Here is a 26,735-nt window from a genome sequence, read left to right on the forward strand (position 1 = left end):
TATAATGGAGGTATCTCAAAGGAAAAAATATATAATCGGGTATATTTAACTAGGTATACAATACAATATTACAAACACAATCAAGGTAAGTATTACTGTTTTGTATGTAAAAACGTAAAAAAAAGCAATTTGCAGCAAGAGGAACTGATTGAAAGAGAGAAAAAAAATGCAACGTCTCCCGCCGGCCATTAAGCGGCGCTTTCGACGTAAAAGTGAATGACGTCACAATGAGCGAATGATGTCACATCCGTAAACACTGAATTAGCTTTAGCAATGTTGCAGTTAGCTGTCATCTCGCCCGTGCTTTCGTTTCGTTTCATCACATAACTTAAGGTAAGCAGTAAGCGCGTTTTGGGCGTTGAACGGTAACTGGTAACATTTAATTTATGTGATGGTGTCAAGTTAATTGACGCGGCTCCGGTGTAACATTGAATTGAATCGCCAGCTGGCTTCTTTAGTTAGCTGGCTTCTATATAATATATATATCTGATATTATAGGCTATTTACTTTTTAATGGCTGGTATACAAGTGGAATTAACAAAGTGCCATATTTTTTCATAACAATAGAATGCCCCGCGATGAGATTTTAGAAAAAGTCATAACGCTGAGACTTTAAGGCCTCCCACTCTACTGAATTAAAACGAGACAACAAGCAAGTGTACAATTTCACAAGCGAAGTAGTCATTATAGTAAAAGGAGCAGTTTGTGTGATGCTTTGATTTTTCAACGTTAATTCATTTTTTAAAAAGTATTCGTTTCAGTAATATGCAAAAAAAAAACTTGAATCACAACGTAATTATTTTTGATAATGGTAGGTGACGTAATTGCTCGCTGTATTTGCCCAGCGTATGCCTCCCCAACAAGAGGCTACCATATTTCGCTGTTCTCTTTGCGCTACGGATACCCGAAGGAGACAAAACAGCCAATGCACTTCCTCAAACGGACGCGTTGCAACGTGATTTTGACGCCATTATAAACCAGTGCCCCGTACACATTTTCAAAGTCACAGATACGACAGTGTAGAATATGACAGCGACCCCAAGTGGTCAGAGATAATTACCCACGCCTCACAATGCACAATTACATTAGGTAAGATGGGATAATGATCAATATATTCTACAGACGCGTGACCCTTGCAGCGCTACTTTAAATTGAAAGAGCTTTTTCAAAAAAAAAATCTTGTGTAGATGTCTCAAGCGGCTCCCTCATGCATCCAAATTTCTGCCGATGCTCCAGCGGACAAGGACGAAATTACCGCCGAGGGTGAAGCTGTCGGCAAAGAGGCGACGGATGTCCAACGCGTTTTAAAGGAGGTGGGATTCACCAGCGCCACCTTCATTGGTCCCGCCTTCCCCCCGGAGAAGAACATTGATGACTCGCTGAGTGACTTTTACAAAGAGATCCAAGCCATTGACGATCAAGTCGAGAAGGAACGGGCCACTTGTATCCAACTGGAAACTTCATCAACAAGCAGACGTCCGGAAAAACCTCTCGGGGACGACGACATCAGGAGAGCTCCAGTCAAACACCCATCGTGGCCTCACTGGCACAAAAACAAGCCGTATTCCACTCACGGGGCGTCTCTTCGGTATCGCCCGGATTATTATCCTCCTCCGGCATTGCACCCAACTCCGAGTCACCGAGCGTCCCACGGATTCCGCCAGCCTTCTTTTCCATACCCGCGCTGTTCACCTCCACCCCGCCACGGGAATCCCGCCGCCGCCGACTGGTATCCCGCTACAAGTCGGCCGTTCTGGGGGACACCTCGTTATGACCATGGCAACCCGGGTAATGGCGACGGTGGTGCGCATGATCCCGGGTGGTTCTGCGACGCACCGCAGAGTCATTCTGAACAAGATGACAGTCAGCAACAGCGTTGCTATGACAACTTGGACAGAACTTCGCCGTTGGTGCTCGTTCTCATGAGAGGCCTCCCGGGCTCGGGGAAGACAACAATGGCGAGGTACGTCTTTTGAAGTGGGCTAGACATGTTGAATATCTTAACCAGTTTCTGTGATGCGTACTAAAACCCACTCGATAAGATCTTAGAGCAGGCATGTCCAAAGTCCGGCCCACGGGCCAAATCCGGCCCGCGGTCGAATTTCATCCGGCCCTCGGCCCCCGTCAGAAAATCAGTGCCGTCTGGCCCGCAGGTTGGGCGCAATGGAACACGTGTTGCATTGACTGAGGTCTCGTAGACTGGTGAGTGATGTTTCATAGAGTACTGCTTCCCTCTAGTGGCTAAATGAGTAATAGCATTCACTAAATGAGTAATAGCATTTAGACACTAGAGGGCATCACTCACGAGTTAACAAGACAACACTCCGTGTTTATATTGACTGATATGTCATATTTCAAATTCCTGTTTCAAATGAACCAAAAGAAATTCTTAAGATTGTTGAAATTCAAATAAAAATGGAAATGTGAAACAGACTGGCTTACTAAAACTTGTTGAACAATATTGTTGTTCAATGTAAAGAATGTCAGCCAAGGTCGGCCCCCCGACATTTTACCACATAAAATCTGGCCCCCTTGGCAAAAAGTTTGGACACCCCTGTCTTAGAGTATCTTCGTTTCTTAGAGAAATACGATAATCTGATGACTTTTCTCATAAGGATGTGAAAATGCTCAAATTTGTCGGTTTGGACTGTGCTCAAATCCAACTCTTGAGATTTTCACGTGTTGCTGCTTTTTATTTATTCTTATTTTTTTTCATGAATATCTCTCTGACAGGGAGTTGCTGGCGACGGCTCCCAGCGGCCTCATCCTGAGCACAGACGACTACTTTGCCCATAACGGCGGATACCGCTACCAAGCGGGCCTTCTCGGAGACGCACACGAGTGGAACCATCGAAGAGGTGAGAAAATGCAGCGTTACTCACGAGGAATGCAAAAGAAAAAAAAAAGCTATCAAGAATAAAAAAAAATTGTGTGTTGTCAGCACGTTCGTTCGGTGGTACTGTTTTCGGTTCAAAAGTTGTCGGTGTGGGCCTGCCTTTCAGCTTGCGCCGCCATGCGCGACGGACGCTCTCCCGTCATCATCGACAACACCAACCTGCAAGCCTGGGAGATGAAGCCTTACGTCCAAATGGCGAGTAGCTTCTGGCTACAACATGGAGATGGCACTTTCCTTTTTATAATCTGACCGTCAACCCCCCCCTCCCCGTCCCCCTCCCATCCGCAGGCCTTACAGCAAGGATACCGGGTAGACTTTTGTGAACCAGACACCAGCTGGAAGTATGATCCCTACGAGCTGGAGAAGTAACATTTTTTTTCTTTCTTGAGGTTGCTTCATTTTTTTATTTTTTTAGGTCAAACAGAACACTATTTTGAGGGTTACTCTCGGGAGCCGATCCACGTTTGCTGTTTGTGCTCAAGTCCAAAGGTCCTTGAAACTATTGCGTAGGCGCCATCTGGTGGCATCTTGGTGCCTAGCAACGATAAACTCCTCGGTGGAGCTTCATTTCCATAGGCCGCAGCACTTTCTAATCGGGGGGGGAAAACAAGTTCTGTGTCATCTCTTGACAACTCATTTTGGTTGGGCACTATTGGCACCAGACAACAGTCAACAAAATGCTTTTGTTTTCCACCCCCCCACCCCCCCCCCGAACAGGCGGAACAAGCATGGTGTACCTCAGGAGAAGATTGCGCAGATGCTGGATCGTTTTTGGTCGCCCATCTCCGTGGACGCGGTGTTGAGTTCTCAGGAGCCGCAGCACGTTCACCAGAGGCGCCAAGCCGAGTGGAGGGAAGACGGAGCTTCGTTCAGTTAGAGCGAGCAAAAAAGACTCATTTTGTCTTTGAACTATTTTATACAGCTTTTTGTAAATTGGAGAAGTTTTACTGCTCTGTTTTTAAAGAAAGGAAATGATTATATATATTTTTACAAGGCACTGTGATTTTGTTATTTTTTCAATTGGAAAAAAAGATGAACGTCAACGTCAGATTGTTCTCACTGTTCTTTAATGCGTGTGTATTTTTCTTTTTTTTTTTAATCTTAGATTTTTTTTTGTTGCTGTTTTCAAATAGCCACACTTTTTAAGGTGAGGGAGTTCAACACATGCTTTTCCCCACAGGTAGTTTGAATGTGTGAAGCGACAGTTGAAAAGTAGATGCTACAAGGAGTCAATTACCACTTGCAATGTTCCGATCAACAGTCGGCTTGACAAACATGGTGGAATGGTCCAGAATTTTTTTTCCTTTTTGCCCAGAAGCTCAACTACTCAGAGGCTGCCAAGTGTGTCCTTGAAAGCTAATGCAGGACGGCTGGCGGCTGTTTGGCTGACTCGATTTGATGAGCCGCAACGTGATACACAAGAGAGCCTCACCTTGGTCTGTTGGCACCTCACGGCGCCTGCATCCAACATCCACACGCGAGCTGATCATAATGATGACGATGTCGGTGGGCCTTTGTGCTCTCTTAATGAGGGTGACGAAGCTCCAGTGCTGAAAAATTATGCATCATATTTGATTGTTTTTTTTTTTAATAATCAAATTCAATCACTCCAGAAATAATGACATCTATAAATATTTGGACGCAAATGAAGCAAGATACAAACTTTATATTAAAATTAGATTATTTTTTTGTTGTTCTTCCATGTTTTTTTTTTCAGATCCAATGATGCCTTTCAAATTAAATACACCATCATGGCATTTTATATTTTACGTGACGGCCATTGACTAGAGAAATAACATTTCCAGATTCTTCAACTACAAAATGATAACTTGACCACAGGTCACACGGTTGCCCGTTGCTAAGCAGAATTGTGTTCTGCCCCCGTCCGCCAAGACGGAAACGCGGCGTATTTCGCCACGTTCGCTCGGTTTAAAACAGAATACAGAGAGAAACATAATGAGACTGAGTTTATGGCAGCTATTCATTGTTTGCTGGGAAATTCGTTTGCATGCGAGTGGTGGAGTGTAGTGGTCACGTGAAGCGGCGAGCCAATCCAGGTGAGCGTCGCCACTACTGCACCGCGTGCTTTTCTTTTTTCGACCACAGAACACTCGTTCCAATCCGAGTCAAGTTTTTGTCATAAAAGGACAAAAAAGGAACACGGGGCGTTTCAAAATAAAAGACGACAAATAAGGTTCTTGAAACTGTGCTTTACCAGTTTTGGGCGAAACCCCTCTGATTGTTTTATTGTTTCAGCCATGCCGGAAGTAGCCGTTACCCTCGCAACGGTTCTCTTTACAGGTGTTAGCCGCGTCGTCGGCGAACACGATGGCTCCCCAGCCGTCCGGCGTCGGGTCGTTGTCGGCGGCCGCTCACGCACGGGGCTCACGCGCGACGGCGGCTCCTTTTTCCACGCGTGTGACGTAATGTAACGCGTATTCGCGTACGTACGTATTTAAGAGCGACATGTCGCCGCCCTGGGCTGCAGCAGCAGGTGCGGGGCCGCCCGGTGCCAATTAGCGAGGAGGAGCGGCAAAGTTGACTCGCGGCGACCCGGGCGACGGGAGCTCTGAGGCGGTTACCGCGGCGACGCTTCTCGGCCCCTTCATGGTGAGCTGGTGCAATGCGCGCTGACTAAATGATATGATTTAATCCATTGGAAAATGTCGCCATCTTTTTTAAAATAAGTGTTTCTGTGCAATATACCGCGGGGACATGACGGTGAGTTTCGACTTGATTCGTTCCTAAGTTGTGAAACCTCCTCCAAGGACGAGTACGGTGAGTGAGGTTAAACCGTCAAGTTGATTCATGGCTGCAGGCTTCCCTTTGACGGGTAAACCCGTTTGTCTGCGTTTTGGAGGGATGACCTGCCTAGCAACCTTGACTGCAGCTCAGGTCTGTTCAATTTTAAGGATCGTCGATGCTGTTTAGAGCACGGCGTGACCTCTGCTTGCTCCCGGGGCGAGGTCACGCTCCACTCCGCTGCATAGCTTGGATGCTATCCCGTTTTTACATTTTAGGTCTGAGGTTCTCTCTCCCTTTTGCCGATTACATAAGGAGTACCTCACTTTGATGGGGATGGGGAGGGGTCGGGTGTGTGTGTGGGGCGTGGGGGGTAACTGAATGAGGACCGCGTTACATAAGGGATGTTTTCCTTCCATTTGGATGGACTGAGGAGGCTGATGCGAGCAGCTCTGCAAATAGCTTGGAGGCTTTTACCGTATCCGTCGCCAGTGTTTAATGTTCCGCACGTCCAATGTCTGGACGCTCTTGCCTCTGTCAGTAGAGCGCTCGCAGGACTTTGCGAGCGGGGTCATTCGGGCTGCGGCGGCAGGGAGCGAACAGTTGCAAAAATACCGGTAGATGCTTTGGAAGCAAATGCCAGCTTGGTGCCAGCTGGCAGAACTGAACTGTCATTGGGCCAGCTGCAAATATCAATGGTAAGACGTGCTGCTTCTTTGGCGCGGGAATGGATCGACAAAAAGAAATGATTAGGCGCCGCGACACCAGACACGAGTTGTAATTGTTTCCAACGGTCCTCGCTCAGAAAGGTTAATGAATGCGAAGAGGACCTTGCGGCAGGTGTCGAGATGCTTCGATGCGACATCCTCAGTGCTAATTAATAGCGACTGTAATTGTTTGAAATGGAATCCGTTTTTTTCTTTTTTTTCGTTCCCGTTGGCTACGCAGACGTGACGACGCCAGACGCCAGCCGACGATGGAGGAGGCGGCCAGCCGGCTGGAGCGAGAGCACGTGCACGGCGTCTACGACAAGATTGCGCCCTACTTCAACGACAGCCGCTACAAGGCCTGGCCCAAGGTGCGACAGTTCCTGCTGGACCAGCCGCCCGGGAGCATCGTCGCTGACGTCGGTGGGTGGTGCCGCCCTCTTTGAGCCTGGCTTCTCAAAACTTTTGGCGACAATTTTTTTTTCCTTTCATTTTGTTAGAATGATGGCCCATCGCTGACAGAAGCCCGTTTTGCTGAGGCTCGATGAGGCTCTTTTTTTTAAAATGACGGCTTAAGTGGATTTTCCTCCAATCGGTGGCAAGAAATATCTTTTTGAAAGGTGTTAATTGGACATGAAAAATAATGAGGTGATGAAATGGACGCACCTTTTTAAATTTTCCCGAGCACTTGTTCTGACGCGTCACTTTTGCCGCCCGAGCAGGCTGCGGCAATGGCAAATATCTCGGCGTTAACGAGGAAGCGTTCAAGCTGGGCTGTGACGTCTGTCGCCCCCTGGTGGACGTTGCCGGCAGCCGAGGGCACGAGGTGCAGATGTGCGACGGGCTGCGCCTGCCTTACCGGGACGGCTGCTTCGACGCCGTGCTCTCCATCGCAGGTGAGGCCCGGTCGTCACAGTAACCCCCCCCCCCCCAACACCACCCCCCCCCCCCCCCCTTACAAAATGGGACAAACGCTAAAATGTTTGCATGTGACCTTTGCAGTCATTCACCATTTGTCCACCAAAGAACGTCGTATCCGAGCAATAAGGGAGATGGCGCGCACGCTGCGTGCGGGGGGCCGCGTCATGATCTACGTGTGGGCCATGGAGCAGAAGCGCCGCAAGTTTGAGAAGCAGGACATCTTTGTGCCGTGGAATCCCAACCTCCGCTCGCCTGACGTGGGACCCCCGTCGCCGCCTCCGGGCCGGGCGAGCGCCAAGAGCGCGGGCGACGACGACGACGGCGACAAGCACAGGAAGGTCCGAAGCACATCGTCCGTGGCCGACGGGGCGCCGCACAGACTTTGGTTCTTCTCCCGCTCCCTGGACTCGGTCCTGGACTTTGGGAGCTTGTCCGTCTCGCGCTCGTCGTCCCGGGAGCTCAGCACTATACCGGGCGGGGCGGCGGCGGGCCCGCGGGGCCCCGGATGGGCTCTCATCCAGCACTTCTCCAGCTTCTTCTCTCCGCCTTCCACGGTCGGGTCCGAGGAGGACGTCTTCGGCCCCGGCGCCGATCTGCACAAGGAGCCCGAAGATGTCAAAGAGGAGCGCGGCGGCGGCGCGGCCCTGGCGCCGGAGTGCGGCGCCCTGGCTCTGCCCGACCTGGTCCCTTTCCAGAGGGAAGGCCCCCCCGGGCGGGAAAGCGCGGCGACCGACGCTTCCTGCCTGAGGTACTATCACGTGTTCAGGGAGGGCGAGCTGGCCCAGCTCATCGCCGATCACGTGGCCCAACTGCGCGTCCGCCACGCCTACTTCGACCACGCCAACTGGTGCGTGGTGGCCGAGAAGGTGGAGCCCGGCAAAATCTGATTGGATTCTTCTTCTTCTTCTTTTTTTTTTTTTTTAGATTTCTATTTTGCCATTTTTATCGTCTGCCTCAGACTTTTAGCACTGAAATCTCCGTTTTTACTTTCACTTGATGATTCCTTGAACTCCCTGTTTTGACTTTTATTTAATGATTTTAGGAGTTTACAGTTTTACAAACGCAAAAGTTATTCCGCGGCTACAGCGCACGACTGTTCATATTTATTATCATATTTTTTTTTTCGAATCATTTTGAGGGGGTTGGATAAACCCGATTTTTAAATGGTCCAAAAAAAGCACAGAACCGATTTCGCAACCTTGTAGAAAATGCTCACGGACATGATTTATTTATTGATTATTATTATTATTTTAAATCTGTCGGAATTGAAATGTTAAGACTGTAGTTGCCGAAGATGAATCTTAAAAATCTTTGGGGTTTTGCTCATGCAAGTGGCACAAGTAAGTATTAAATATTAGGCACACTGGGAGAGCCAAAGCAATAATGCTCATGAAGGCCTAAAATCTATACACGCACTATAGAAAACCGCTGCAATATTACCGTAGATGACACGCACAAATAATAAGTAGGGAAATTAGGGGGGGGGGAGATCTGCGTGCGAGTTCTATGGCACTAAATCCCCCCTTTTTATGATTTTTTTAAAATTTTATTTTACAAAGATAATGAGGATTCCTTAAGTCTTACAAACGAGAAACGTTTCTCTGAAGCTGCAATGCAGAGTTTTTTTTTTTTTTAATTTGGGCATTTGTCAGACTGACACTTTTTAAAAAATAAAACACTCAGAATAAAATGCGTCATCAATTGTGAACAGTTTATTTCACTATTAAGGCATGATCAAAATCTAAAAAAAGAAGGGGGCGGGGGTTGGGGGGCAGTATTACAGGAAATAGACCCCGAAAAAAAAAGCGTGACTAACCATTCATTCATTCATTCATCTTCCGAGCCGCTTGATCCTCACTAGGGTCGCGGGGGGTGCTGGAGCCTATCCCAGCCGTTTCCGGGCAGTAGGCGGGGGACACCCTGAATCGGTTGCCAGCCAATCACAGGGCACAGAAACGAACAACCATTCGCACTCACACTCACACCAAAGGACAATTTAGAGTGTCCAATCAGCCTGCCATGCATGTTTTTGGAATGTGGGAGGAAACCGGAGCACCCGGAGAAAACCCACGCAGGCCCGGGGAGAACATGCAAACTCCACACAGGGAGGCCGGAGCTGGAATCCCTCTGCTACAGAATTCTGAATTTGATGACGAATTCTCTGCTTTTACTCCTTTTATTGGGGGGTACACACAAAATTGTACCACACTTTTGGCAGAAAATGTAACGAAGAGATAGCTTCAAGCAAAAAGAAGGCAGTGCTGAAGAAATGCGAGTGGGCACAAGTCAAAAAACATTCGGCACACCGGCAGAATCAAAGCAATAATGCTCAAAAGATTCCAACAAATATCTGAAAATGAAAACAGAAATTAGATGGAAAAGAATACAAGTGCAGAGAAAAATACTTTGGAAAAAAAGCACAAATTTTGGACTTTTTTTTTTTAAATGAATGTTTGTCTGCCTCTCGAGTTTGACCAGCTCAGCTTTAAGCGTGGCCGTCGAGGTAAAAGTTCGTCCGTCCGTGGCTGCAACGCACGACTGTTCCTTTTTATTGACACAAAATATTCAAATCGGCGTGTGGAAACTAAGTGTTGGTTCCAGTTGTATTTGTAGTCCGCGATAGAATCGTAATTTGTTTGTTTGTTGTTGTTGCGAAACTGCGCTCGCCCGCTTCTCATACTGTGAATCGACGTTGTCGTGCTTTGTGATTTACATGGAAACTTGAAACATTGTGCCAAGGAAGTGTTTGTGCTGTCAACACTGTCGGTTTTTTTTTCGTGAATAAAAGGTTTTGTGCTGAGAGTTGTGGAGTCTCAAGAGTAGTTTTGGCATATCATTGAGGCTAAGGCTTCTGACGTCACTCATGAAATCTCGCGAGTTTTCATTCTAGCATTTGATTAGCACAGGCCAACACTTGAATTAAGTACATTTTGGTGCCAATCCGTTCTGGTTTTGGGACGTAGCGTTGTCAAAGAGACGCATTTGAAGCTTGCAGGATGGCTGCCTTGTCAGCCTGTGATTTTTTTTTTTTTTTTTGCGTTTTCCGAGGAAGAAGATGAAACCTGACTGATGGGAATGCCGTCTGAATCAGCGGTGCCCAACCTATTTTGCCCCACGGACCGGTTTAATGTCGGACAATATTTTCAGGGCCCGGCCTTTTTAGGTGTGGGTAGATAAATACAACAAAATAATATATGACCGGCATGAAAACGGTGTTTTTTAAACATAATAAACACGAATCATGACACGAGGAACGTCCTGTCTCGCCGAAATCTTCTCTGGTCGCTATGGTAACGTTTAAACTTGCCTTCAAAATACACAAAGTGCATGAAAAATACGTCCCGTCTGCGGCACTCTTTCAAAATGCTCAGCAACCAGCGGCGCAATTTGGCGCCCCCTCCAGCAGAGGACGCCCGAGGCGACCACCTGGAGTCGGCCCTGCATGCAGCGTTTTCATAGCACAAATGCCTATATTTCACAATAACCCTATAATGCCATTCGTATCATATTTGATACATGCATTTTCATTTTGTAACTCATTCTTTATATTACATTAAGTCATCTGTATCACATTTAATGCAGCAGGTTTAAAATATGATTATTTTCAAAATACGACAAATATCCAAAACAATATGATATGGCAAAAATATTTTTGTGGATTTTTTTATAAGGGTTAATGAACATGTCAGTTCACCAAAATCGGATTTTTCTGGCTATTCCTTGATGTGTCAGGTATTAAAGGGTTAAGCCGTTTGATCGTCGGTGTTCTGACGCCATCGAGTGGCGATTGTTGGCCGGAACCAATTATCGCGGATAAAGCTCCACCCGACCCGAGTTGCCGCGCACATTTTCTGGCGCGCATTAAAAGACGCGCTTTTTGTAAAGCTCTGCTTAGCCATTTTTGTAAGAACCTGAAAGTGCCAAGAATCGACCGTATGATGATCGCAAGATGACGATTTCGGCAAAGGTTATCCCTTTATGGGTGTGAGCCCACGAGGTTTGTGTGTATTTATGTTAAATCAATTGTCTTAATGGTTTTGCCTATTATTTGGTTTGTAATGCACTTGTTTGTATGTTTCATGTTCGTGGGACCAGTTCTCACAGGTTGCCAGGAATAAAACTCTGTATTCTCAACCGAAATTAGTGTCGTCACTCATGCCACATCCTGAGGCCGACACTAACCCTCGTTTAAAACTATACGTTGAAACCGAAATCTCAAACTGAAACCCCAACCCTGTTTTGAAACCTTATTTCCTGATTTTGGAACCTATTTAACAAAACAAAACAAAACAAAAAACCTTCCTTTGGATTCAAACCTAATTTTGTCACACCAACACCAGCTTGTAAAATGGACTTTAAAACTCTACTTGAAAACTCTAGTTTCAAATCCTGAAACTCAAATTTGAAACCCAAACAATTTCTTGAAACCCCAACTTCAAACTAGTGAGTGGTTTTTAAGGTTTGATCAAAACTTTTAATCGCTCTATAACCCTTTCAAACAACAAAGTGTTTGCCGGAAAAGTGGTTAAGATTGCACGACTGTCTGCGTCTTGTGTGTTGTGTTATTTTATGTTAACTGTTGATGGTGGCGCTGGCACCCGCAGCGGCTCCTCTCGTCTGATTGAGAGGGAAGCAATTTCATCTTGTGCTGTGTGTTGCACATACAGCGCATTAGACAATAAAGTTGTACTTGACTTGACTTGAGCCTGAGGGTTCGGTGAATCGGTCCCGTGGTTTGGGTTTCAAGCAGAAGTTTGACATGCAGGTTAGGGCTTCAGATTAGGTTTTCACACCAGGGTTAGCGGTTCAAGTCAAGGTTGGCACTTCAATTTGTTTCCCCAATGCAGACTCGAAACCCTCATGATACGCTTTAACACATGAACCATGTCCCGAATCCCTCATTGTCACTCGAAGCTCCGTTAGAAACCCAAACCGAAATACATTTTGGAAACCCTATTCTCCTTTTGACACAGAAATTTGAACATCCGCACTTAAAAGCCAGTTGAGTGCCGACTGCCAACAAGGCTTGTCATGAAAAGTGGCCACGGTTCGTCTTCCGGGCCTCCATCGGCGGATTGTTTGACCTTTGTACCAAAGAAGGGGCCCGTCCCACGTCACCTTGGACTGCCACGGGTCGCGTACGTGAATTCCAGGGTGGCTGCTCAGCTGTCAATTACAAGACCGCGCAATTGCAACACGGCAAAGAAAAACGTGCGCGTTCGTCGCCTCGGAGCGGGAGGAATTTGCGGCTCGGTTGCGAGTGCCGGCGGAGCGAGTTGCCGCACGCCGCCGTGTTGTTGTTGTTGCGCTCCATTCATTTGGAGCGTGTGTGTGTGTGTGTGTATCCAGCATTCCTGGTGTGTGCACATAGCTGACAGAGGGGGGGGGGGGGGTAAAAAACCCCAATGAGGGGCCATGAGAGAGTAGTAACTCGCACACACACAAACGCTCTCTGCCGAAATGTTGAAATACACACTAATGAGACACCATTGATGTGTAATTAAAAATTTTTTTTTTATTTTTGCTCACCTGCACTGCACCACTAAAACTGTTTCTTCACACTCACACACACTCCTGAAGGACAGCCCCTCCATATCCTTACAACTCGGCCCACATGCAAAAAGCAGCAAGCCAAGATGTGCAGTCAGACCGCGGTATTGCCGGAATGTCTCGTCGCGCTCGCTCGCCGCTTGCGTTACAAAACAACAACTCGCGCGTACATTTTTTGCCGCTCTGGTGCAGCTGCAAAAACGCCGGCGGGGGCGAAGATAAAAGGCCACCAGCAGGCGCGTGCCGCGCGTCTCAGTGATGAGATCTTTCATGGGGGCGGTGTGATCTGTGCGTTTTTGCACCTGGGGCCGCCTCTTGATAGGGACCACTGTCCCGGAGGTCAAAGCAAACGCGGTGAAGCAGCATTTAGCTGTTCTGCGGCACACAAATGAAAGAAGCTGGCAACAGAAGTGAAGTCAGGCACATGTGTGAGTGCTTTGAAATCCAGATTAAAAACGCCCCCCGCTGCCCCCCCCCCCCCCTTGAATCTGCTCATTAAGGCATTTTCAAAATCAGCACTTTCTTTGAGTAATTCTGGTAAGTTACTTCTTATTTACATTCCTTGTTCTAAAATGAGCGCTAACATAATCCTGCAAGTTTGATTGTATCGTTTGCGTGGGAGCTAACTGAGAAAAATGTTCCGGCCTAAAGGGAAGTGCAGGACAAAATGTCCCCGGTTCGTATCGGGCCGAGCTTTTCTGTTGGCGGCTTTCAGGTCTGCACTGTTTGTTCGCTGTTGTGCTTCTTTCTTTATCAGGACTCGGGAGAACACGCATCTGTGTGGCCCAAAGGTATCACGCCCCCCCCCCCCCCCCCCCCCCCCCCCACAAGCTCCATCTCCACCAGCCTTGGCTCATTCAGTAACCAAGGTGAACGCCAAGATTACTCGCGCTTGCAGTTTTTCATTCATCTTCAAATGTTTTTTTTTTTTTTTGTCTTTGCGTGTTAGAACTCAGCAACTCCCTCTGCTGGCCTGGGTCAAAGGTTCACCCGTCGGCTTTTGGGCGATTCTGTGAACGAGGAAAATGTGAGGCGTTTCCTTGCCGGGAGAAGGCAAAACTTGGAAGAAGGCAAAGTCAAAGCAAATCCAGGTGTGTGATTTATGGCGGCGAACGACGTCACTGCTTTGGATTGCGATGACTCAAACGCGAGCCTCATTTCAAAGCCGAATTCCCAAATCGGGAGGCTTTAAAGTAGCACTTGTGAATATTTTCATTTTTCTATAGACCAAAAAAAAACATCATCCTGATTTGTTTCTGTGACCAAACGGATGTTCGCCTCGTTTTAGTGATAGCGCAATCTCTCACTCCTCTCTCTCCCTTTCTTTCTCCTCCCCCTTCCCGTCCGCCTCACAAATAGACATTCCCGCTAACCTTCTGGCGCATATTCTGAACCTGTTTGGAGTGCCGGCGAGGAAACATCAGCACAGACGGACGGGAGGGAGGAGGTGAGAGAAGCCGACGGCGGGGGGGATGACGAGCCCGCCTGCGAGTCACAGAGGCCCCCCCCCGTGTGCGGCGGCAGTGGGTGCGCCCCCAGCTCCGTTTGGCCCACGCGTCTCGTTTCCACTCCACAGGTGAGTCCTGCCGATGCCGTGTTACGGGACGCCGACACAAGACCGCGTTTGCCAAGAACTGGAGGCTCGCGTTTGCCTTTGGCCGGACGTTAGCTCATCTCAAGTCAAGGCCGCACGTTCGAGTTGAGTTAATAAATCCGTCTATGATCAATGTCATTTTGTTGATTTGGTGCGCCATTAAAGTTCCTCGTTTACCCAAAAATGGCAGACACGAAAAAAAAAAATCAAAATGAAGCAGGCTCACATTAACGCGGTGGTTACGTTCCAAAAAGTAGTCTTCTTTCTAATTCTTCTTTTTATTATTATAATTTTTTTTATTTTTTTTATTTTTTACAATTACAATGCAATACTGCGTTGAATCAAACCAAAGATGACCCTTTTTTTTCCAGGCCCAAGCATTAAAAAAAACAAAAAAACATTTTCATCCCAAAAACGGACAGTTTTTAGAAATACTGTTCAGCATGTTTCGTCAACATTGTGGGTTTGCTCACGGAGAGAATTTGGGTTGATTTGACCCGTTATCTGAAAGTGCTGCGAAAACAATATCATTATTATTCTTTCTCATCCCTCATAACTTGGCATTTCCATTTTTTTTTTCTGGTCCTGTTACCGACTCGCATCCCAAAAGTAAACGGGTACAATTGTGTCGATTCTTCAGGCCGTTGCCACCTGCAGCCTTCTCTTGTGTGTTGTTAGACTGCCAGATGACATCATTTTGCCTTGGGGCGGTCAAATGTGTTGATTGACCATGTGGGAGTTGGAATTCAGCGATGACCTTACCTGTCCAAGGTACGCGGTGAAGACGAGGGGGTGTAGGGGGTGAGCCGAGGAGGATGTTAGCCACCGCTTGATGTGCTCGCTCTCCTGACGGATGGCACTAAATCACCCGCTGCGAGGAAGAGCCGTCAGATTCCTCTGTAGAATGATGTCACCACCGTCAAACAGATCCAGACACGAACGCCCCCCATCCCACCTCCCTCACCACCCCCAATGCCAGATGTTCAAATCCGCGGCACGCACGACCGCAGGGAAGACACAAGAGGACACTCGCAAGTTCATACGATGCGAGGCTAAGATGACAAACTCGCAGGCTAATGATCACTCGCAGACAAATCGAGTCCCGACGTCATTTGTTGTTCTTTCCTCTTTGACTCCGTTTTCAGGTGATCCCAATCACGCCGAGAATCTTGGATGACACGCACGCTCTCAAAACCAGCAGCCGCACCCGTCCTCGCATTTTAAGTCATGACAAATTGTAGACGTTAACAACAATGGAGCTTCCGCCTGAGGATTCACACTTTTTGGAACTAGGACACGACGCGTTCAAGGACGAATCTCTTGGAGTTTGCTTTGATACGGAAACTGTTGATGGATTTATCCTACGGGGGCTCGATCAAGACCCGCATTTACACGGCTCACCGCAGGATCGCTCTTGTCCGATCCAGAACCCGAAAGGAGAAGATCCTATCCCGGGTGGCCGACGTTGCTCCCAGTTGGAACCGGTTCCTCGCGGACAAAGGGACTGTTCTGTTCACGGCGCGGAAACGGATGGGGAATTTGTTCTCCAAGAGCCTGATCAAGACTTAAATTTACTTCGCTCACGGCAGGATTGCCACAGTCCACAGAACCTGAAAGGGGACGGTCTTGGTGGAGGTCTGTGCTGCTCCCAGTTGGAACCGTTTCCTCGCGGACGGAGGGACTGTTCTGTTCACGGCGCGGAAACGGCTGGGGAATTTGCTCTCCAAGAGCCTGATCAAGACTTGAATTTACTTCGCTCACGGCAGGATCGCCACAGTCCACAGAACCTGAAAGGGGACGGTCTTGGTGGAGGTCCGTGCTGCTCCAAGTTGGAACAGGGTCCGAAAGAACTGAAGGACGGTTCTGTTTGTGTCTGTCTCAGTCATGAGCAACTTGCAGTGGATTTACATGGACAAGAAGTTTTAAAAAACTGGAGTTTGTTGAACTCGACGCAGGACTACTGTGGACCACGCCCCGCTGAGGACCAGAACGGAGATGCTCTTCTTCCTGAGGTGTCATTCTGCCGCCAGTTTGAAGCAGGACGGCATGTACTAAAGGACACTTTTGCGTGTGATGGTCGAAGCAAAGCAGACATTGAAAAGGATTTATGCTTTCAGGAGCACGGACGAGATGATCTGAGCTTAGCTCCTAACCGTCCACGTTTTGCCCAGGACCACCGAGCGGATTTTCCCGAGGGTCCGTGCTGCTTGGAATTGGTTTCCAGAGGACTCGGGTATGCTAATAATGCAGAACCGGTTGAGGAGTTGTACTCGCGGCAGACTGGACGAGGACATACCCCTCGAGACCTTGGCTTCTTGAGTCAATGTCGTGAGCAGCATAGTCTTGAGAACCAATGCCGCTCACGCGTGGAAGTGCTTACTAAGGGACTAAAGGACACATCGGTTTGTGTTGGCCTTGATAGCCTGGATGTTGTCGTGGAGCAAGGACAAGAGTCCGGGGTGCTTGGAGATGTTCTGGCTGTTCGGAGTTTACACGAAGAGAAATGTGGTCCATCTCCTGTCCTGGACCACAGAGTGGATGACCTTCTTCCTGAGTCTCGAAGCTGCTCCCGCTCGGAACCGAGACACAGCGGACTCGAGCAAAGTTCTTTCTGCGTCCGCCTTAGTCGGTTTGTAGAGCGCGACGGTCAAGTGTCCGTCAGATATCGAGAGTTGAAGCCTCAGAATTATTCGGCCGACGCACCCGACCTGGACTGTGAGGAGTTCGTCTTCAAGAAGCTCTCAAACATCCGTGCCGGTCAAACATCGAAGAATTACCGTGCACGCTCTTCACCCGCAGCTAATTCTTGCCAAGGAACCCATGAACTGCCCCGGATCGTCAAACACAAGCAGAGCTCCATCACTTTCTCGGACTACGCCGAGAATCGCGCCGACGTTTACGGCAGCTTGGACGATGGCGAGTCCTCGGGGGACCAGGACGCCGAACGGGCCGACGGCGAAGGCGACGGGGACGATGACGTGTTCCTGGAGCGCCGAGTCCATCGATGGCGCAAGAGGCAGAGCGACTGCAGTAGAAGGTCCAAAGCAGGCGATGCATGTCATTTCGAAGCGGAGCCAGACAGCCGCAGGGAGGAGGTACGCACCCGCTCATTTCTATTTTTCAGGATATGCTTGGACAACTTTTTCGTAGAATAACGTTTTGAGTTTTACTCGAGTCGCAGCACGCTGCCGTTATCTCCATCGTTGACATCTCAATGGTCATCTCGGCTGTTTTCCAATCAGTCTGTTGCTCCTCCTGCGACAACATCAAACGTTTGGCGTGATCACAAGCCTTTCAGTCCTTGCGGGGACGTCACACAACCGGCAACCGAAAGACGAGCGCTCACCATTGTTCTATTTGTAGGACAGACGGACCTTGCGGTCCCCGTCCGTAAAACCAGAATTTCACCCCACCCCCTTCCATCCCTCACACCCACAGGCACGCACACCTCCCATCTCGAGACTAATGCGCCCTTGACTTGTGAACAAATGACGAGAACAAGGTCGGTCTGGAGATTGCACCGTAGTGTCCTGCTGCTTTTGGACAATCTGCATTCTCATATCAACTCATTCACTCCCAATGACGTTTTTAAACGTCTTTTCAGACTTGGTCCAGAATTGGCTGGTCCTGAATGAGTTAACAAAAAAAAAATGGACCAACATGTCACCTGTTGCTCAAATGGCATTCTTTGTCGTCCGGAGCAGCCCATCCTCATTTGAGGCACGTGGTTATGAAGCCGACCATGAGGGGGCGCCCTGTGCGCGATTTCCCCCGTCGCTCTCTTGACAGCAGCTCAGTGTTTCCAGAAGCTTCAGCTCCTCTCTGCGCCTTGGCCTTTTGAGAGCAGACGCATCGGGAGTGGAATGCGCTTTGCGGCAGCCGTCCAGGTAGCCTTTAGCGCCATTGGTTGAGCGACTCCATGGTGATCGGCGGGCACTCTCGCTGGGTGGCTCGGAGCAGGCGCTCTTCCCTCCGCGCTCTCCCGCTCCTCATTTCCATTAGAAAGCCGACAGTGTCACCCTCACACAATGCCCACAATTTGCACCGATGAAGTTAGAGTTGGCCAGCCGACATGATAACACCGATCCGTAGCGGGACCGGTTGCCATGGCGCCAGGGGCGGGAGGATGTACCGATGGGGACAACAGGAAGCAACAAAAAATGTTTTTTTTGTATCTGTTTGTGAATCAGACACCGACCTCCTTTTGGAATGCCCCCGATTCTCGGAGGCCGCGTTGCTTTGCCACGGCCGCGACTTCATTAGCATTCAAACGTCATGGACGGATGCGAGGCCATCTCAACGCGGAACAATTACCAAAGTCCCTTCTCATGAGAAACTTCATTCATTTCAGGGGGAGGTAATGATTTGTTATATTAGCAAATTGATCTTGGTGACAGAACAAATTCAACTCGCGAGTGAAGTGCACGCGGCGCGATGCCTCGGCTTGCTGACGTTTCCTCTGCCGAACTCCGGTAAAGTGGGCCCACAGTTTTTGCTGACCACCAGGGGGAGCCTCTGGGGTCAAACGCAGTATCAGTCAAACAAAATGGTTTTCGATTTCATAACTGAACAACACGTGCGCACTTGCGTGTGTGTGTGTGTGTGTGTGTGGATAGTCACACACAGGCAGATTGAGCATTTGGTGAGTGAGTCCGTCCTTTTGATTTACGGCCGTGCACATCTTGGGGCCCTGCTCTCCACCGTGTGAGGATGCTCTATTTATACACGTTTACGTGGGTGTGTGCGCGTGCGTCTGTGTGTGTTTGTGTTTGTGTGTATGTGCTTGTATTGAAAGGCAGAAAAGCGGGCATTCCATGACTGACTGCCCCCCCCCCCCCACCCCGCCCCACCAAGTCTTTGCTCTTTCACCCCCAAGAGAAGCGGCAGAACAAAATGCATTTCCATGTGGACCAATTCAAACTCACCATGACATTGTTTTTTCAAAATCTGTTTTTGTTCACAAGTGAAGAGGTAACCCCCCCCCCCCCCCCCCCCAGTAAAATGACATCTAAAATGAGAGTTCTGCTGTTATGGAAGAAACTTAAGTCCAAATTTGGTGATGATGGTGGTGGTGGAGCCCCCAGATAATTTTATGAGAATACTGTGAAGTCATATTTCAAGAAAAAAAAATTGAGACTAAAGCTAAAAATTGAAAAAAAAATGTTTATTTTATTTTAGCTTAAAAATAACCATACCAACGTCTTATTTTGATTATTTATTATATTATTATTATTTAATTTTGAAATTGATACGATGATTGCATGCTAACAGATGTTCGGTGGTTGAGTCCGAATGACTGTTGGCATTAGAGGGATAAATCTCAGGTGGATCCGGAACGCGTCTCCCGCAAGAAATCGGGCTTTACGCCAAATCATTCTCTTGATTCCTTCCAGGAGTCCCTGCAGCTCGAGCCTCCCCGGTCCGAGTCCATGAGCCGGCTGATGAAGAAGCTGGACCAGCTCAATCTGGACATCGAGGAGGCCCTGAGCGCAGGCTCCTCCCCTTCTGACACGCCCTGCACCCCACGCAAGAAACGGGTGAGGAAAAAGTTCTCTTCCTCCGTTGCTTACTGGTCGTGTCGTCAATTGGGCCAAAATCAATTTAGCTTAGCGGCGTGTAGCTGTTCAGCTAGCAGGCGTTGGCTCCACTTGTAAAATATTCACGTCGTCATCGCTGTTGTGCTTGACGAGGTTCTTTCCTCTTCTTTCCAAAGAAGAGGACACTGCCGTCTTTGTCGCGCATCCTTCTGACTTTTGTTTTTTCCTGATCGGGTACCGCACGTCCTCCGAGTGACGAGGACGAGCCGGAACAGGCGGCCATTGTGCTCATTCCGATGCCGAGGTTAGCGCCCAGTGCACAAAAGTCTCCTTTCGTGGGCCACAGAGGAGCTGTTGTGTTTGTTTCCATTTGGGTTCTTTGAGGGGGATGCTTCCCAGGGGCTGGCGAATGCCTGGCAGGGCATCTGCAGAAGCGGCCCCGCCATTCGCTGCCGTTGGCTTGACGGGCCGAGTCGTCTTTACTTGGGATGCTTGACTAGGTCATCGTCCCCGTCCTCTCAAAGGACGCATACGAGCTCCTGTGTTGGCGTCGAATTCTCGCCGAGGACTCGGCTTTCCAGACCGCAGACGACGACCAAGAGTTTTTGTTTTGCTCCTGTCCCCCGTCTTGTCCTATTCCGGTCCGGTTTGGACCGGGTTGGTCGTGCGAACCGAGCCGAGGGGAATGGTCGAGCCGAATCGGATCTTGCGGTCTTCGCCGTGCCTCCGCAGGGAACAGAGTGGTGAGTTTTGCGACTTTCCCACACCTTGCCGACGTAGCGCTCAGGTCTTCATTCGGGACCATGCTAATGAGCATCGCAGCCTTTCATTCATTCATTCATCTTCCGAGCCGCTTGATCCTCACTAGGGTCGCGGGGGGTGCTGGAGCCTATCCCAGCTGTCATCGGGCAGTAGGCGGGGGACACCCTGAACCGGTTGCCAGCCAATCGCAGGGCACACAGAAACGAACAACCATTCGCACTCACACTCAGGGACAATTTAGAGTGTTCAATCAGCCTGCCACGCATGTTTTTGGAATGTGGGAGGAAACCGGAGCACCCGGAGAAAACCCACGCAGGCCCGGGGAGAACATGCAAACTCCACACAGGGAGGCCCAAAGCTGGAATCGAACCCGGTACCTCTGCACTGTGAAGCCCACGTGCTAACCACTGGACTACCGGGCCGCCCGCATCGCAGCCTCTGAAGGGAATATGAAAGACTTTTAATTTCAAGTGCGCCTTTTGGTCGCGAAGATACGGTCGATGGAATTTGTTGATCACGACTTCCTCTGGATCAGATCCAGTTTGGCAGTCAAGTAGACGGAGCACGCCGCAACCACGTCACGTCTGACGGCCATGTCAATCGCGAGCGCTGAAAGGAGTTCAATTCCATGCGGGTCCGCAACCCGAGTCAAGCAGATGACCATTTTTTACAACTAGCAAATGTGGAAGCCTCGGTGGAGGTTTGCCCTCTCGAATTAGACGCCAGCTGTCGCTTTCTACTGGAAAGCGACAGAAGGCCGCGTTCAGAACAGCTGAGAATGTTTCAGGTGTTCGCAGCGCTGGATTCCAGCGCCGTCTCTCTGTTTTGCCTTGAGACATTTTGTTGTTCGGCGGGAAAATAAAAAAATAAAAAATGCAGACAAAAATGCTCTTACGTAAGCGCTCCATACGACGGCCGGACACAGACGGACTTCTCTCTCGAGGATGAGCAGCAAATTGGTTTTGGTGAAATGCTTTAAAATACATTTTCGTAAATGTTTATTGTAATTTTTTTTTTTACAATTTGAAACGAGCATGAATTTATTCATGTAATTGATTGTATGATCACAGATAGGCCAGGAATTATTCATCCAAAAACATAAAAGTTGAAAAATATTCATTCAAACTTTTTTTTTTTATTGAATTCCATTTAATTCAACCCAGCATTACATTTGTAGATCTCGTTTTGTTTATTGAATAAGTCTATTATCGATCTCTGTTTAGAGTGTTTCGCATACATTTGTTGTTGCTGATTAGCGTGTCGTCGGACTGTCATGCGCGACGGAGATGATTTTTATTGCCGACAGATTGTCGGCACGGTTCATTTGCGCTCCATTTGTCGCCTTGACATTTTTGACGAGATCTAATTACACCCCCCATCAATCATTGTGACAGAGCTGTGTTAAAAACTTCACTAGCGCTACTCAAACGTAGGCAAGTGTCTTTTCTCCTGATTGCTGCTTTCCCTTTGGTTGGCGACAATTTAAAATCAAAAATAAAAAAAGTTTTTGTGGTCCTACTGAATGGGAGATTTTTGAAAAGCGTTTTGTTTTGTTTTCCGTTAATCTTTTACTCCCTCCATATGTATTTCCATGTCTTTGTATTGTCTTAAGGACATTAAAAATATTTTATTTTCATTTTACAAAAGTAATTCAAAAAGAACGAGTACTATACTGTTCTTCTTTTGTTTGCGTCCGCATGACTGTTCATACTGCCTCCTGGTGGCCAAGTTGTGAACATCGGGCAAAACTAATTGCTGGGTTAAATCCCGAAGGGGCGTCCAATTTTCAGGGCTTAACAGAAGATGTGGCGGCACGAATCGACGCGCGTGCGAGGACGGTTGGGACGGTGGGTCGGGACGGTCGAAGGGCATTGATATCGCTTGCAACTTGAAAAGGATGAATGAAACAATTCACAATTTTGCACTTTTTTTTTTGTGAAATGAAAAGTTGAACTCAAGCGATTTCTTTCCCAGGCCGTGCCCGAGGGCTTGGCTCTGATGAGTCATTCCGACCCCACAACTTTTGAAGGGAATGTCAACTCTCTTCTGTACTCCAACAGAAAGATTTTGGAGTTTGATGATAAAATGAGTTTGTTGTTGCTCTGTTTTCATCACGTAAAATATTACAGAGTGCTCGTTTTCCTAAATCAAGAACGCATACATTTTGATGGGATATTTTGGGTAATGTGTTTTCCATCCATTTCAATCGGAAAGATGATTTGACTTTTGAATGTTTCGAGTGACGAGCGCAGTATTTTCGAGAACGCGACCGGCCGCCCCCCCCCCCCCCAAAATATACGCAGCGACAGAAAATTGGAAACGCGAGCGCGCCACGCAAAGAGAAGGTCAACGGCGGTGGAAAGTGGCCGAGTCGCCGCCAGGGGAAAAATGTGGAAAGCAGGCGAGTGTAAATCACAGCAGGCAGGAAAACGGAGAGGAATGTTGACGTTGTCGTCGTCCAGGCTTTCAGCGAGAGGCCCAGCTTACCCAAAACAAATCTGTCAACTTCTTAACGCATTTCAGCTTATCTCGGAAGCTCCCGATTAATTTTGACCAAAATGATCGTGTGACCACATTGACTCTTACTTTTTTTTTGTTGTTCTTCTTCTTCCAGGTTTTCAACACGATGACAAGTGAAGCAGGAGCAGGTAGGATGACGACTCTTCGGTGGGAATTTTCTGGAGCTATGCTAGCGCTACACTCTTGTAATGTCCATATCTGCTCAGTGGTTAGCATCACGTTTCACGCTGCCCCCCTCCCCACTTCGGTGGTGGCATCAGAAAAAAATCGTCAAAACACTTTGTGCAAAATGTTGCTGTGTGAGAAGTGCGTTTGTCGCCATGGTAACGCTATGCTCTAATAATGCCCATAACCGGTTCTATGGTTATCGTCACATTTGCCCTTTCAGAAAAGGCCCAAGTATCTGTAACGCTTCAAAAATGCCGGTCATATGACATGATTTTTTTTTTCTTTCAGTTAGAAAAAAAATAATTAATTCCTTATAAGGGGGGGGGGGGGGGAATCCGACGTGCTCTACTTCTATATTCAAAACAATTAAGAATGGGGGACTTTTACTCCAAAAATAGTACATATTAAAAAAAAGATTACAAAGAATAGTTTTGTCATTTTACAAATAAACGGCGGATCAATGATCAAAACTTGAAATGAGGCCCGGGTGTCGGATCATTCTTTGCATCATGCTGAGGGCTTGTCGGGATGTTGCGTGAAGGCGATGTGGAGGTTGGGGGGGGGGGGGGCTGCACAGCTGTGGGATTTGAGCGGAAGCTCACGTTGCACTCTGGGGCATGACGCCACGGCACGAGTGGACGTAAACATTCCATGTCACTTTTATGCAACCGCTAATTGTATGTGTGTGTGTGTGCGTGTGAGAAATATGTGGCGTGACCAAGCCCAAGTGTAAATCTGGGAAACCCAAGCGTCGAGACCACCGCGTATGCCATCTTTTTTCTTTTTTATATTGGAGTTTTCGCTCTGAACTGGATTGGACAAAAAAAAAAAAACACCCAACAGATGCTGCGCATCTTTAAGTTCCCCTTTAAAATGTGACATGCCCCCCCCAAATGTCTGCACGTTTCATTCCGGTGGCTCTGGAAAATAACATCACATCGCTTTGGGGGGGAGGGGCTTATATTCTTTTTTTTAAACCATTTTTATTGTTTTTCAAGCTAATTTTTCCCCCGGGCAATGTTGTCGCCCGGTGCGGTTATTTAAAAAAAGCCGCGCCGCATGCCTTGGGTGGAGTCCAACTGATTGGTCGCCAATCGGGTGAGATCATGCGCTCAATTTATGAGCCTCTGCTCATGAGTGTAAAGGGGGGGGGGGCCGCTGGCGTGAAGGCAGCATGAAAAATTCCACACATGGAAAGATGGAAAATGACTTGCGGTTTCCTGAGTGCGGAGGCGGCCAGTGAAGAGAGGGAGAGAAGAAAAAATGAATAATATTTTTTTTTTGAGTGGGGGGGGGGCGGGCTTGCGTATTTGGTGACTTTTTCTTCAGTGTTCGTGCACGTTTGTCAATATTGGGGCGAACGGAGCGGGAACCTTTTTTGACAAGCGCAAAAATCTTTTCATCACGGTTGGAGATGTTGCATTCATAAGTTCGGCTTGAAGGTGATGTGAAAAGCCTCCCCTGCCTTGGAAGCTTCATCTTGACCTCAAATCCTCCTTCAAAAGCCTCGCCCGGGCAGCCTGAGAAGCCAAATTTCGGGCTTTCAAACCGAAATTCCAACTTTTGATGATATTTTCTCATTTTCCCGATTGTGCCAGTCAGCTTCTTCCTCGTGAGCTTCGGTTTCCAGGTCATGCGTGTCCACTTCCTGCTCATCCCGCCTCATCTAGCCGCTAATTTCAACTTCCCGTTTGTTCACGTTCAATTGCCCAGGAGTTTGTTTCAAGGCCCCAGTTTTTGTGTGCCGGCAACTCCGGGAAGATTGTTTCCATTTTCGGTTAGTTTGTCACGCCGACATCCGTTTGGTGAGCTGCCACTTGCCGACAGTGTGCCAACTTCCTGTTAGTTTGCTCCGACTTCCAGCTTAGTGTGTGTCGATTTTCCCCTCTCGATTGTGTCGACTTGCATTTGTCGACTTTTTGGGGGGTGTGGAAATCAGTGCAAAAAATATGGAGCGATTGGGGGCAAGTGGGATGGTACTTGACACAAACCGGGTGCTGGAGGTTGGTGGCAACTGTGTGGGTCGCAAAACGAGCGCACAAAAAAGAAGAAAAAAAAAGACTCAAACTAACAAGTCTGCGTTGACCTCTGGGAAAGTAATAAGCCAGAAGAAACCATGACGAAGCTCCTCAAGAAAACAAGATTAGGGACCACTTTAATGGAGTCAGCCCCCCCCTAGCCCCCACCCCACCCCACGCCACCCCGTCCGTCGTCCTCCAGCCATAAGCTCAAGCCAGATATGCACCACATGTGTGGCTCCTCTGGAAAAATGAACTCGACTTGGGAATATGTGGTCAGGAAATTTATAGCACATGCCTGAGACGAGCCCTCGGGGGGGGGGGGGGTTTGGTGTTGGATGTGTACGCCGCCCGCGCGCTCCCTCAGCCCCGTTTTCCATGAGTGCACTCTCCCAGACTATTTCAGGGGGCCAAGCCCGACCGAGCCTGACCCGAGCATGGAGGAGAAAATCACTTTTCCCTCACATCTGGCATTTTTCAACTTCTTGCTCGATTTTTGGCAACTTCACATACTTTGTTTCAACCCTGCTAGTGGTTGAGTAACACCCCCCCCCCCCCCCCCACCCCCTGCACCGCCTACACCCCCAGCTTCGCCGCAGCGGTTTGTTTCTCGTTACAATTTCCCAAGAGTGTGCCTATTCACGGCGACTTTGTTATTTACGTTTTGTCAACTTTCTGTTAACGTTCGGGTGGTTTTGTTGTCACACGATGGGGTGTGAGTTCAGGGGGGGGGGGGAGGGGGTGCTCTCCAAACCTCGCCACCAGCCTTGCCTCACCTTTGCTGGATGACATCATCAGGTCCAGGAGAGCTAAAAAGGCGAAATTTCAGCGAAATGAAAAAGACGCAGATACCGTTTGCGCTATGACGTCCATCTTGCTGACTTATGGTTAATTAGTTGAAGATTTCCTTTTTCCAGACAATCATCTCTTTTTATTTTTTATTTTTTGAAGAGGAAAAAAAAAAACTCTTACCTGGCTGACAGTTTCGGCAACTTTTCTAAGCATTCATGGATCATTCCGAGTACTCTGGAATGATCTCGCTTGGATGGGCTGGGAAAGGAAATTTCCTTGGAAAAAATCCTTAAAAGAAAAACGAGAACTCGCAGAGGCTCTATTCAAATCGTTTGTGCGTAAACGTCCTGGTGGTCTGTGTGAATGTTTCGGTGTCTCAACTTCCTGTTAGTTGATCATCGCGTCGGTCACATGACATGGGCGGACGCTGGGCGAAGCGGCGGAATTCTTTCGCTTCACAATGGCAATCGAGTCAAACGTGCGCTTCTTTCGGCGTGTTCTTGCTTCAAAGTGGTCCAAAAGCAACAA

The 26,735-nt window shown here is 48.2% G+C and overlaps 5 protein-coding genes across 5 annotated transcripts in view; 4 read left to right on the plus strand and 1 right to left on the minus strand.

The window, feature by feature from the left end:
* The window catches only part of LOC127608577 (high mobility group protein B1-like), a 201,297-nt gene that overhangs the window by 98,176 nt on the left and 76,386 nt on the right, over positions 1-26,735 (minus strand). The window lies entirely within an intron of this gene.
* Positions 237-3,988, plus strand: LOC127608566 (NEDD4-binding protein 2-like 2). Its single transcript, XM_052077710.1, has 6 exons — positions 237-333; positions 1,188-1,963; positions 2,734-2,858; positions 3,003-3,091; positions 3,185-3,261; positions 3,614-3,988. Exons 2-6 carry the CDS (start codon positions 1,188-1,190, stop codon positions 3,771-3,773), a joined length of 1,227 nt encoding a protein of 408 aa, XP_051933670.1. The 5' UTR covers positions 237-333; the 3' UTR covers positions 3,774-3,988.
* On the plus strand, positions 5,170-9,023 carry LOC127608567 (probable tRNA methyltransferase 9B). The gene is made up of 4 exons (XM_052077711.1): positions 5,170-5,506; positions 6,587-6,768; positions 7,068-7,241; positions 7,348-9,023. The coding sequence occupies exons 2-4, from the start codon at positions 6,615-6,617 to the stop codon at positions 8,151-8,153; spliced, it is 1,134 nt and encodes a 377-aa protein (XP_051933671.1). The 5' UTR covers positions 5,170-5,506; positions 6,587-6,614; the 3' UTR covers positions 8,154-9,023.
* Positions 13,488-18,301, plus strand: LOC127608544 (uncharacterized). Its single transcript, XM_052077665.1, has 6 exons — positions 13,488-13,685; positions 13,766-13,907; positions 14,176-14,392; positions 15,556-16,643; positions 16,833-17,505; positions 18,200-18,301. Exons 4-6 carry the CDS (start codon positions 15,664-15,666, stop codon positions 18,299-18,301), a joined length of 1,755 nt encoding a protein of 584 aa, XP_051933625.1. The 5' UTR covers positions 13,488-13,685; positions 13,766-13,907; positions 14,176-14,392; positions 15,556-15,663.
* LOC127608551 (stAR-related lipid transfer protein 13-like) overlaps positions 16,651-26,735 on the plus strand; it is a 39,346-nt gene continuing 29,261 nt past the window's right edge. The window contains exons 1-3 of the mRNA XM_052077680.1: positions 16,651-17,505; positions 19,804-19,947; positions 23,324-23,357. Of these exons, the coding sequence (XP_051933640.1) occupies positions 19,840-19,947; positions 23,324-23,357 (142 nt within the window). The 5' untranslated portion in view covers positions 16,651-17,505; positions 19,804-19,839. The remainder of the gene's footprint in view (positions 17,506-19,803; positions 19,948-23,323; positions 23,358-26,735) is intronic.

The sequence above is a fragment of the Hippocampus zosterae genome, chromosome 10 (assembly GCF_025434085.1).
Source record: "Hippocampus zosterae strain Florida chromosome 10, ASM2543408v3, whole genome shotgun sequence".
Taxonomy (NCBI): Eukaryota; Metazoa; Chordata; class Actinopteri; order Syngnathiformes; family Syngnathidae; genus Hippocampus; species Hippocampus zosterae.

Coding starts and splice junctions, on each gene's coding strand:
- LOC127608566 (XM_052077710.1), top strand. CDS start 1,188: ATGTCTCAAGCGGCTCCCTCATGCATCCAAATTTCTGCCGATGCTCCA. Junction 1,964..2,733: donor GGGAAGACAACAATGGCGAG/GTACGTCTTTTG, acceptor TCTCTCTGACAG/GGAGTTGCTGGCGACGGCTC. Junction 3,092..3,184: donor TGAAGCCTTACGTCCAAATG/GCGAGTAGCTTC, acceptor TCCCATCCGCAG/GCCTTACAGCAAGGATACCG.
- LOC127608567 (XM_052077711.1), top strand. CDS start 6,615: ATGGAGGAGGCGGCCAGCCGGCTGGAGCGAGAGCACGTGCACGGCGTC. Junction 6,769..7,067: donor GAGCATCGTCGCTGACGTCG/GTGGGTGGTGCC, acceptor CCGCCCGAGCAG/GCTGCGGCAATGGCAAATAT. Junction 7,242..7,347: donor CGCCGTGCTCTCCATCGCAG/GTGAGGCCCGGT, acceptor TGACCTTTGCAG/TCATTCACCATTTGTCCACC.
- LOC127608544 (XM_052077665.1), top strand. CDS start 15,664: ATGGAGCTTCCGCCTGAGGATTCACACTTTTTGGAACTAGGACACGAC. Junction 16,644..16,832: donor TTGGTTTCCAGAGGACTCGG/GTATGCTAATAA, acceptor TGGCCTTGATAG/CCTGGATGTTGTCGTGGAGC. Junction 17,506..18,199: donor CAGACAGCCGCAGGGAGGAG/GTACGCACCCGC, acceptor CTCTCTTGACAG/CAGCTCAGTGTTTCCAGAAG.